General features: G+C 43.4%; 1 protein-coding gene across 1 annotated transcript in view; it reads right to left on the reverse strand.

The window, feature by feature from the left end:
* The window catches only part of LOC133499704 (dynein axonemal heavy chain 10-like), a 32575-nt gene extending 21072 nt beyond the window's left edge, over positions 1–11503 (reverse strand). The window contains exons 1-29 of the mRNA XM_061817992.1: positions 10987–11503; positions 10810–10916; positions 10613–10715; positions 10417–10532; positions 10120–10309; positions 8147–8535; positions 7826–8016; positions 7545–7743; positions 7251–7445; positions 7003–7173; positions 5398–5574; positions 5175–5324; positions 4924–5093; positions 4702–4853; positions 4463–4627; positions 4183–4390; positions 3941–4097; positions 3370–3846; positions 3121–3279; positions 2920–3036; positions 2698–2800; positions 2440–2618; positions 2123–2334; positions 1576–1732; positions 1258–1491; positions 1051–1173; positions 741–974; positions 390–613; positions 42–311 (exon numbers count right to left, since the gene is read on the reverse strand). Of these exons, the coding sequence (XP_061673976.1) occupies positions 42–311; positions 390–613; positions 741–974; positions 1051–1173; positions 1258–1491; positions 1576–1732; positions 2123–2334; positions 2440–2618; positions 2698–2800; positions 2920–3036; positions 3121–3279; positions 3370–3846; positions 3941–4097; positions 4183–4390; positions 4463–4627; positions 4702–4853; positions 4924–5093; positions 5175–5324; positions 5398–5574; positions 7003–7173; positions 7251–7445; positions 7545–7743; positions 7826–8016; positions 8147–8535; positions 10120–10309; positions 10417–10532; positions 10613–10715; positions 10810–10916; positions 10987–11212 (5555 nt within the window). The 5' untranslated portion in view covers positions 11213–11503. The remainder of the gene's footprint in view (positions 1–41; positions 312–389; positions 614–740; positions 975–1050; positions 1174–1257; positions 1492–1575; positions 1733–2122; positions 2335–2439; positions 2619–2697; positions 2801–2919; positions 3037–3120; positions 3280–3369; positions 3847–3940; positions 4098–4182; positions 4391–4462; positions 4628–4701; positions 4854–4923; positions 5094–5174; positions 5325–5397; positions 5575–7002; positions 7174–7250; positions 7446–7544; positions 7744–7825; positions 8017–8146; positions 8536–10119; positions 10310–10416; positions 10533–10612; positions 10716–10809; positions 10917–10986) is intronic.
* Between the last annotated feature and the right edge of the window lie 445 nt (positions 11504–11948).

Genomic DNA, 11948 nt, shown 5'->3' on the forward strand with positions numbered 1-11948 from the left:
AGCGGCAGTAGCAGGGCCATAAATTACGATAGCTGTTGTACCTGTTCAAGACAAAGCTGTCGACGATATCTCTCGCGTGCACATCTATGATCAGGACGGTGTTGAGTTTGCGTCTATCATTTTTCTTCATAGGTTGCATTATACGCGTTACCAACTCATCGATCTGCTGGTGCATCTTTGTGGCGTAGTTCTTCAGAGCGTGTTTGTCTCCCAATTTCAAGTTGTTAAAAACATCCTCCACCTCCCACGTCCACCACACTTGATTTGTAGCCAGTACCACCATGCCCAGGAACAGCAACATCCAGTCCACCCTGAGCGACAAGGAGACTCGTGGTGGGAAAGGTTCTGCTACTCATCGACGGGGATAAAATCCTCCAAACTACACACACCTGCCTCTGTCCTCACAGTAGCGAAAGATTGCTTCCTTAGTGATGAGCCGATTAGTCCTCCTCATCTCGTGTAAGACTCCCGTCATCCATTCCTCCACTCTTCCTTTGACTTGGACGGGCTTTTGGAACTCCATCACTTCCCCCTCGGCGGACACCATGGCCCCTACCGCGGTCTCCCCGCCGCTCTCCGTGTCAAACCGCAGCGATGCGATATTGTCATACATCTTGCGGAGCACAGGTGAAATAGTTGGGAACATGATTCACATATTATTTCACGTACCATGACAAAAACAGCATGATACACAAGAAGGTGTAATCACGCTTTGAAGGATCAGATCTGTCCACTCTTACCTTAATCATGTGTTCCTGCACACAATCATGGTGACTACTCCCCAAAATGCTGAGCAGTTCATCGTCGGAGATGAAGAAGAAGCGGGGGAATGCATCCCGCTTGGAATCTAAGTAGTCGTTGAGACTTTTCTGGCACCTTTCTAAGTTCTCGCTGAGAGTCTGCAGGTCTGTTAGCCGGTTGGGGACCAGGCAACAGAGCTTAATGTTCGGGTTTCTCTGTGCTTCATTCATTATCTATACAATAATTAATCGCACATCAGTTTCAGATCAGTTATGAGTTATACGGTATTAATACTTAGACATCACTCACATCTTTGAACTTTTTGTCAATGATATCAAATTTTTGAGCTTCCTCTGGTAACTGTGAGGAAATATCACCACCGATGAATATGCTCTCCAAGTACATCCATTTCCGTTGGACCAGCAACCAAACCTGGAAAAAAAAGATGATTTTTTTTTTTTATTATTTTCAAATTCAGCTCAAGGCTATGAAGGGGATGAACCTGCACTGTCTGACCTCTATGATCTCACTGATAAGAGACAGATCTTTCTCCCACTGTTGTATGGTGCTTAGGAAAGGTCCGGCAAAATGGCTCCCAGCCATGCTCTGCAAATTCATGGCGTCGTTGTCCACATTCAGCACGATCTCATCCACTCCGCCCAAGACAGAACATTGTTGCTGGTTGCCTTTATTATAGGGTTGGATAACAAATTTCATATTTTCCCAGGTCTCCACCACCTCCTTCACACCCTGCGAGACACAGAGAGACATACTTTGCTTCTTTTGTTTCCTCCAATTTAGGAGAATCTATACAGGGGGAAAAAAAAAGTTTACCTTTTCAATACCGAGCTCTTTTACAGCTGACGTGACAATGTCACCTATGACGTCGGCATATTTGTGAAGATCCATCGCAAACATGTTCTCCAGAGTGAAGCTGCTTGCGGTCATATCGAAGCAGGTACCAGTCCTTTTCATCAATTCTTTCCAGTGTCTGTTGCAGAAAGGATAACTGGTATTATCATGCTTCCAGTCTGGGGTTTGGACATATGCTAAAGGTCATATCGAGAAAGAGAATAAACAAAAGGGGGAAGACGTTTGTGCTCAGAGACTTTCGTGTTATATGAGTCGGAGGCGTATGTTATTCAGATTCGGATAAACAGATCGGCAGAACTGCAATTTGATCAGCGCCCTTCAAGGAGTAAAGAAACATCGGACATCTGAGTGTTCGGTCCAAGGAGGACCCTCTTTGGAATAAGGGACAGGAAACAGATAGATAGAAATATTCATTGTGATTACTGGACCGATAAGGAATCTTATCAGAAACAGGTGGTCTCTCCGATGCAGATGAAATAATTATTTTTGATCAATTGAGGACTCAGACCGTTCTCTGAGGGCTTCATTCTTCAGATCCATCAGAAGAGGAAGAGAATCCCTGAATTCCTTCATTCTGCCCTCAACAAAGCAGGCCACAGGTAGGGCCTGCACATCATCGGGCAGCCTCCTCAATTCTTGGACAAAGCATTCAACGCCTACCTGAAGCAAGTCGATATCCGAGTCCACCCACAGGGTCTGGGACCACTTGATCTTTGCAACCTGAGAATCAACATCAGGATCCAGAGATATGATGTGTCCCCAAAATTTGACATCACAGTATTGCTGTGTTACGTTCATTTTAAAATACAATGATGTAACTCTAACCTTTAGCGCATGGTAAATATCATAAATCTGCCTGTATCCATTCATTTCTTTTTGCATGTTGATGATCTCTGGATACGCAAGGACGGGCAGGTCCAACAGTTTCTCAGCATTAGCCAACTCCTGCCGCCTCGCCACGATCTTGGCAAACTCTGCTTCGTACGACTGCATTCTTGATAACCCTACAAAGAAACGCAAGATGAATCAATCCTTTGAAAAATATGAATCATAATTATTGTTCTGGTTCAAACGAATAAATACCTTTATCTAAATCGTTTCCAACAGCTCCAGGACCATGCATGTTACAGCTTTCGACAAAGATGGACAACTCCTCTTGAAACTCTTCTGCCATTCTCTTGGTCGTCTTTGTGATGACAAAGAAAGACAGAACTGTAGCCGTGAATTTTTGTCGTTATTACTTCATTTTTGTTGTTTTTTTTAATGTGATGTGATGCGTAAGTACTAACATTGTAATACTCTAACCTCTTTAAATGATATCTTTGTGTCTGTCAGTCTGAAATCCACCCGCCTGGATTCTGCAAAGAGGTACCTCCAGATCTGTTTGACATAGTCGATCAGTTCCGGCTCGGCTTTTTCAACCTAAGGCGGGAAAAAATAACCCTGTACATATGTGTTCACAAAAAAACAAAACTAAAACTAAAGTGAAAAGCTAAACTACAGTACCTCCACTTCGTACATAGCCAATGTTCTGTATTTTTCCTGGATATCTGCGATGCTCAACTCCACATCAAGAGACATGTCTCGGATGTTTGAGATGGTCTCAAGGACGTTCTTTAAGTTCTCAAAAGTGTCAGGAGTCTGTTTAAGCTTCTCGGAAAGTTGCTGCGGAACATACGTTATCAAAGGGATAAATATAATGAGTTTTAAAAAAAAAAAAAAAGTCATATTTGGGGACGCAGACATGACCGTTACCGTGAGTTCATCTTTTAAGTTGACGAGTTCCTCTTTGGCTGATTTGTTGAGCAAACCCCCGAGTGAATCGATCCAGGACTTTGCCATCTCCCGCACAGTCCGGCACAGCGGCTCCAAGTTCAATTGGATAAAGTGTACATTCTTAAACAACGGCTCCAAACGCAACTTTTGATGAATATGTGCATAGAACTGCAGCTTCTGATCATACATAGCACATGATGGGTTTTTCGCGGCGAACTTTTCGCTGACTGTGGCTATTTCTCTTTCCCATAGAGTGTGGTACTGTTTCCAGTGGTGAAGGTCCTGGTCTACAGAAAGCAGCAACTTCTGAATGTTCTGGGACACTGCAAGGGCACTTTCATTGATCTGAGGGTGAAGACACACTTCCTCAAAGAAGCTGAAAGTCACCAAGTCATCACCGTCCACGTGTTGTGCTGGGCACTCAATGCAGGTTCCATTCATCCAACGCACAAATTCCTGGAACAAAAACACGAAGGTGGACGGATCTCATCACACGCCGCGAGAGCCGAAAATCTACAATGGCTCCCAGAAGAGAAAATAATAGTCCTACTTTGGTGCTCTCGACGCAATCTCTGATACACTGCACAAGCAACTGGTAAATCTCGTTTATTTTGGGCTGCAACAAAATCTTGGGGGCGGAGAGCATAGCGTCAATACGGAAAAGGGGGCCGCTCCCCATCAGTGCAGCGTTAAAACCCGTGATGTTCCTAAACGTGACAATCAACAAAATGCGTGTTATTGAGGTGGCACTTATGTGATGGTCAATCATTGTTACTGTTCGCAGGACAATACCTCAGCACCATGTTTATGAGGGAATTGTGCACCTTCCGTTCCCAGTGTGCGTAGTAACTTGACATACATTTGGACTTGCCAGTGTTTGTTTCCATAATCAAATGTTCTACCTTAGTAATTACAGGTCCAATGTCGTTGTATTTGCGTCTCAATAAATGAACTGTTTTGACCTGCTCTCTATCAATACATTTGCAAAACTCCTTCACACCTGAAAAAAACCCATCAGTCAGTGTGATTTATGATATTTGATTAAAAATGTGAACATTTCGGCTAATTGTACTCGGTAAAAGGTCCGCATTTTCAGGCACGGGGCATTTCAGGAGGTCGGCCGTCGTTATCGATCGCAACTTGGCTTCGATGTCGATCTCGATGTGCTCTATTTGCCTGACAACCGAGTCAAACTTCGACAGCTCTTCATTGGCCTCGTTGATGAAATCTGCGATTCCTAAAATTTAAACAAACACCCGTAGATCACAGATCACACATGGATGAGGTCGTGGCGACATTTTAGCACCATACCCAAGGAGTTCCAGTTCAATCTTTTGCATCCCGTCGACAACAGTGTTTCAACACTTTTGAGATTTTCAGACAACATGCTGATCTTCGCATCACTCAGACTATCAACCACAGAGTTGTAGTGGCGGACAAGCTTGTGTAGATCGTCAGTGTACCTAAAACCAGGGTGGGATAGAGAGGTTTGCGTTCCCGCGGCGTGTTCTTGTCTTCGATGAGTAGTTCTACCTTTTGAATTTGAGCTCCTGTAGAGTCACGTTTTGAACAATCTCGGGGATAGAGAATGACATTAAAATCAAGTTTTTGGTCTCGGAAATTATTGTCATGATCTCAGATGGAAAGTTGACACGGTATCGCCTGTCCAATTGTGAGTTGACCTCAGGCTTGACTGGAATGACCTTAACGTGAAAGATTTTTAAAAAATAATGATGATTTTCCTCACTTTTTTTGTGGTGTGATCAAGTAAAAGTGATACATACCAACTCTCGCCGGACTTCACTTTTGCTCACAATGATGGGTGTCTTCAATAACAAGGGCAAGTTGCGTTCAGTGTCAGATACCCACGTTTTGTACATCTTAACGGTATAGTCGCTCATCTTTTTCGCCATTTCCATGTATTTCTTTTTGGCCTAAGGAAAGGGTTAGTATCAGAATAATTCTTCAATTTTGTCAAAACTGCTGTGTAAAAGTAGAATAACTCACCAACTTTCCCATTTCGCTCTCCAATAAGTCTGGCATTGTCAGGAGAGGAAGCATTCCTTCTTTTGCATGCTGAAAAAGGGTATGCGTCCACCGGATGCTGCCTGCCACGGGGGGCTCATTCTTATTTATTTTTGGTTTGTTTTTCTTTTCCTCAAATATTTCATTGATGCTGTCCACCTGGAGAAAGTTTTCAAGTAGGATTAATAAATAGCGTAATTCCCGGCTTACGGAGCGCACCTGGTTATAAGCCTCATCCAGTACATTTGTAAAGGAAATACCATTTGGTACGTACATACGCCGCGGCCGTGTAAAAGCCGCAAGTGCCCACATTGAAACTGACATTGAAACACGAGATATTTACAAAGACGATACACAGAGTTTAACGCTAGCGCCGTCGGGCTAACACTAACGACGACACTAACGCTAGCGCCACTTCGCTAACAGGACCGGTGTGACAGTCTGAGCGCTCCCCCGTGCTGAAAAGTCTCCCTGTGATTAATGCGCATGCGTTACTAACAGGAGAACTCTGGGTACGTAGCAGACACTTACAGGGAAATCTCCCAGTCCCATAGTTACCCTTCTGTCAAACTCAAGGCCCGGGGGCCAGATCCAGCCCGCCGCATGATGTGATGTGGCCCTCAAAGGCAAATCGTCTGTATCAACTTCCATGATTTAAGTTTAAATCCGTATCAAATTGTCACTAACATTGAGATATTACAAGCGTTTTTGTGTTACACAACAACAATAGTTGAAAAACCCGTTACTCTTGATTTCTGATTCCAAAACTAGTTCATATAATTCATATGAAAATATGATGAGGCTGTCAAAGATTTTTATGGTTTTGCAGTCACAATGGCCCTCTGAGGAAAACCGGAGATAAAATGTGGCCCGCGACAAAAATGAGTTTGACGCCCCTGACATAGAGGGAGCTACCATACGCTATAACCTATCCCTAACCTTAAAACCAAAGTTCATAAAAATAAAGATATACACGTATATGTACGTTCGCCGTGTTCGTCTTTCTGAGACATCCATACCGAACAAGAACACTCGGCGACAAGTTGTCGAATGGCACGTGTCGAAGCATGGATGGGGATGTTTCAGAATGGCCGGAAGTTTACAAAATATACGCGCATCCGCATTACACACATTGAGACTTTTCAGCACCGGGAGTGCTCAGACCGTCACACTGATCAAAATAAAAATAAAATAACAATTACAAGACATAAATAAATCACTGAGACTTGGCAGTAACACAGCACCAACACGCTCGCACATCGGTAACGCTGGCACACTGCTAACAGGGCCGGTTTAAAAAAAAAAAAAAAAAAAAAAAAAAACATACTGGTAAAAATCACTACGATACGGCAGTAACACGCGAGCGCAGTACTAAGAGGGCTGGACCGGTAAAAGTCACTTCCTCGCCACATATTTTCCACCAGTCTCACACTTACCTTTTCTGCACGAGTGCCCCCTTGTGGTCGTTAGAAAAAAAAATGCACAAACAAGCTGCATCACCGCATAAACCGCAGGGTTGAAAGCGTGTGAAAAGAAAGTTACGGTATCTGCAAAGTGTTCTTTTACGTGAAGCCTTTTTTTACAAACCTCTTTGCAATACTGAGCCAAAACGTCGTTAGTCTTTTTCATCAAATGATTGTTGATGGCCGGTCTGGAGCGAATGTCTTGGAATTTTACAAGCATTCCGAAGGCCGCAGTTGAAGAGCGCATGGCCTTGAAGGACTGATCAATGAAGGCGATGACCTCCCTCTCAATGGCCTGATCAAACACAAATAAAAGGCTCAGAACCACTAAAACTGATGTAGATCTAAAATCCCTTTGGATTCCAAACTTACATAAACATTACTGTTGAAGTGCTGCATGATGATTTTCCAACTGCTCATCTTGTAGATATTGAAAGGATCAAAAGTTACTCCCTCAAAGGGCAAGATTAGGTTGTCGACATTGCCCAGCATCTCGTCGAAACGTTTTGGCTCAGAGGTCAACCTTTTCAACTCTGGGCTGAAGATGGCGTAAAACTCATCCAAGTTCTGCATGAACCGTTACAAATGTATTCAATATTGAGCTGTTATCACGTGTTCAGTTCTCAAGTAACAGGAAATAATGAATGAAAGAATAAGAATACTGACGTGCAAAACAGTGTACAAGTCCCGGCAGATGGAAGCCATATAATCAGTTTTCTCAAAAAGCTTCCTCTTATCAAACTCCCACCGTCTTCCTGTGCCTCCTTGCTCAATTTCAGCACGCACTTCAAAGTAGGATGACTTCCACGATTCCAGAACTCTCTTGGCATCGTCCACCTTAGTTTTTGCCACCTCTCTTTCATCTCTGCCCAAGAAACGCAATCAGACTCTCGTAGAGAGAGAAATGGACAATAATTAACGCATGTTTGCATTGAAAATGTTCATACTTGAAAAGCACACGGATATCAATGACTTGGGCCACACGTTCGGACAGTTGCCAAACGATGCGTTCCATCAAAGGGACCATGCGATCGTTCCTGTTGTAATAACAGGATATTAACCACACGATTTGTAGGCTGTTCATTAGAGATGGGATGGTCTCCAGAAGCACACTCAGGTTTGCTCCTGTAGCAAGATTCTGAAACGGAGAAAAATCATTGAGGATGGTGGGAAAATTATGATGCACTTGCTATCAATAAAGACTTGGATGTCAAAGACATAGTGTACACATTTTAGTAAAATCTGATTAAATATGTACAGTAGCTTACCTTGAAATGCCTTTCCAGTGTTTGGAGGAAACGTACATTTTCATCTGCCTCAACGTAATATTTAAAAAGTTTCGCTTTTGTAGCCTCCATAGTAGGAATCACACCAGCGTGCGCTTTGGTCAGCACCAGCAGAATCTTTTTCACCGCAGGCTGATTAAGCTTCACCTTAAGAGCACTCAGGATGGAGACGCGTTCCTGCCAAAAAATAATTTCTGCCATCGGACTCGGAGTCTGCGGCTTCTTCTTTTCTTCCTCCTCGATCGCAACAATAAGTTGAGTCTGCCAGTTTATCACACACTGCTCCAACCTCCTTAGCGTTGCCGAATTGGTCAGCAGGACACTGACCTCCGGCTCCAGATCAAGATCTGGGATTTTCAGAATGATGTCATCTGCAATAAAAATGTTGGTTAACCAAAACAGACATAGTGCAGTCCCTCGAGATTGACATGATTTAATGATGTCATCACATCATGTAAATTACATGAATGTGGTTCTGTCTGTTCCATCTGAAACGATCCGTTCTGAATCTGTCCCAGATTTGGAGATGCTCCTTTTCAGTAAATCTGTGAACGAGTATATTTTCCAGAAAGGATGACGATCCTTTAATGATCCCTGAGAGGAAAATTCACTTTTAAAGAGTCATACCTACAATTGAAGGACTGGTGCCTTGCTGAAGGACACTTCAAGAGTGCGCAGAAATGAAAACCCATCTCTCCAGCATTTGATAATAGCTGTAGTCCATAGTGCACCTTACGCTCATCTTGATCCCAACCGGTCCCACTAATACTTGATTAGTACTAGTTCTAAAAAGTATTGATAATTATCTCAAGAAGAAGGGGAAAATTGAGACTTTTTGTTTTGATTGCGGCGGCACGGTGGATCCGCTGGTAAAGCGTTGGCCTCACAGTTCTGAGGTCCCAGGTTCAAACCCGGACCCACCTCTGTGGAGTTTGCATGTTCTCCCCGTGCCTACGCGGGTCTTTTTGGGCACTCTGGTTTCTCCAGCATTCCAAAAACATGCAACATTAATTGGACACTCTAAATTGCTCCTAGGTGTGATTGTGAGTGCAGCTGTTTGTCTCAATGTGCCCTGCGATTGGCTGGCAAACAGTTCGAGGTGTACCCCGCCTCCTGTCCGTTGACAGCTGGGATAGGCTCCAGCACTCCCGTGTCCCTTGTGGGGATAAGCGGCTAAGAAAATGGATGGATGTTTTGATTGCTGTTGGTTGGTTCATACTCAATGTATTTTCACTGTATGAATTACCAAGGTGGGAATGGCATGGATCGGAACGTCACTGTCCATTCGTTCTATTAAGGGCTAATCTAATCTTTTTTAATTTATTCATAAAATCAAAGAAATATGTGAAAGAAATTATTGCTTTTCATAGATAAAGATGTGTTCTTTTATATTTTAGAATGAACTATTTAGAAAAAATTTGAAAGATCCACACAGCCATGGTATGCATGTATGTGAAAGGTCAAAATATGTAAACTTCTGAACAAGGAGGCGGTGAGTAACAAGGTGTTGCAAAGTAACGCCTTATCATAAGAAAAACCATCCATTCATCCATCCATCCATTTTCTTTTGCCGCTTATCCTCACGAGGGTTGCGGGGAGTGCTGGAGCCTATCCCAGCTGTCAACGGGCAGGAGGTGCGGGGTACACCCTGAACTGGTTGCCAGCCAATCGCAGGGCACGTCGAGACAAACAGCCGCACTCACAATCACGCCTATGGGCAATTTAGTGTCCAATAAATGTGGCATGTTTTTGGGATGTGCGAGGAAACCGGAGTGCCCGGAGAAAAACCCACGGGGAGAACGTGCAAACTCCACACAAGCGGGTCCGGAATCGAATCCGGGACCTCAGAACTTTGAGGCCAACGCTTTCCAGCTGACCCACCATGCCGCCTAATAAAAACCAGAAAAAGGAAAAAAAAAAGCTACGTATTGACAAACTGAAAATGACAAACAAACCTTGAGCTTGAAGCTGTTGAATAGTTGAGTTGACCAAGGCCAGAAACTTGTGCGTGCTGTTGAGGAACTCATTCCGAACGGGTGCTCGGTCACTTGGCTTAGTTGGAGTTTCCTTACCACCACTGAATTCTTCACAAGGAAAATCCTCGTTTTTTTTCATCTGATGCACAGTCATTAATGGAATGTAGATCTAAAAAAAAAAAACAAGTAGTACACAGTAGCAACCTAGAGTGTGAATTGTTCTTCATTTGTTTGTTACAAGTTCCTATCGTGTTGTCGGCTGTAAGGCTCACTTACGTGTACAAGTTTTTTCTGCAGCGTTCGCAAGTTGTGTCCATTATGGAAACCGGTCTCCAAAAACTTGGGCATCACTTTATTGGCCTCAGTCATATCAAGTGGTTCTACAATGGTCTCTAAAGTGAAACACATACACTGGATTGGTTTTTCCCAAACGAAGTTTAAGAATGTGCATCATCGTGATATTGCCGTTTACTATTTGTGGTCCTGAGGAAATATAAAACTCGAGATTTGGCAAATGTCTTCGGGACTCGGTTGATTGCCATGTGAAGTTCGCTGTGATAAACCACCTGAATCGTCTGAAAACACAATAGTACATTGTTTATCTGGAAGATTCCATCATGAGTAAACAATTCAAGATTAAATGATTTGTTTAAAAAATATATATCTCACATGACTGAAAGGTTTTTGAGCAGTTTTGTTTCTACTTTGAGTCTCTGTATCCTCCTCGTGTTCCAGAAAGTCACTGGATGACGATTCTGATGTAAATGCACCACACGCTAGTTCAGCAAAACCAAAGTGAGCGCGGAAACAAATTATCATAATTGACCGCATAAAAATGGAACTCACCTTTGGGAATTTCGACTCCAATCTCCTCCTCTCTGACAGTTTTCATAAAAAGAAGGCATGACGCCGTGTTCTCTTCCGACACGGCATTCAAATAGCGAATAAGTTCCATCTCCTCTTCTCCATCTCTCCGATTTAGCAGCTCGTCGAAACAAGAATTGTCAGCTAAATGAAAACAAGCACGAACTCGCTGTCGTATCCATTCCACGCGTGTATCGTCGTGGGCCATAATTGCAAGTTTATTCTTATTATTTACCCCTAGAGTATTTTAAGTTTGCAAGTTTTTGTCCACCGACGCAGTGGAGTACAATTACGTGTCGTCCTAGCAACCAACAAACTTCCTGCGTCCGGACAAGAAAAAGGTGCAACGATCGTAAAAGCTGACTGCTTGTTTTTTTTTTTCCCCAAACCTAAGAAATTAATACAAATATGACGAATTGGTGAACTCGTATGACACTGCGCGAAATTACTTACACTCACTCGCTAATTCGCCACGTGTTGCCGAATGAGACCCGTCATCCATTTTCTGAGCCGCTTATCCTCACGCGGCTCGCGCGGAGTGTTGGAGCCAATCCCAGCTATCATCGGACACCCTGAACTGGTTGCCAGCCAAACAACCGGACTCACAATCACACCTCGGAGGAAATTTATTGTCTCCAATGACTACATGTTTTGGGGATGTGGGACGAAACCGGAATGCCCGGAGAAAACCCACGCAGACACGGGGAGAACATGCAAACTCCACACAGGCGGGGCCAGGGATTTGAACCCCAATCCTCAGAAATGTGAGGCCAATGCTCTACAGCTGATCCACCGTGTCGCCCTATTTGGAAAATTGTAATGGTCTTTTGACTGGACAAAAAAAAAAAAAAAAAAGCTCGGGTTCTGACCACAACAGAGTAGTCAGCGCATATAACTCAAGTTCTAAAGTCTTTACACTACCTTCCAGTCAGTTTTGGAATCGA

The sequence above is a fragment of the Syngnathoides biaculeatus genome, chromosome 4, assembly GCF_019802595.1.
Source record: "Syngnathoides biaculeatus isolate LvHL_M chromosome 4, ASM1980259v1, whole genome shotgun sequence".
NCBI classification, from domain to species: Eukaryota; Metazoa; Chordata; class Actinopteri; order Syngnathiformes; family Syngnathidae; genus Syngnathoides; species Syngnathoides biaculeatus.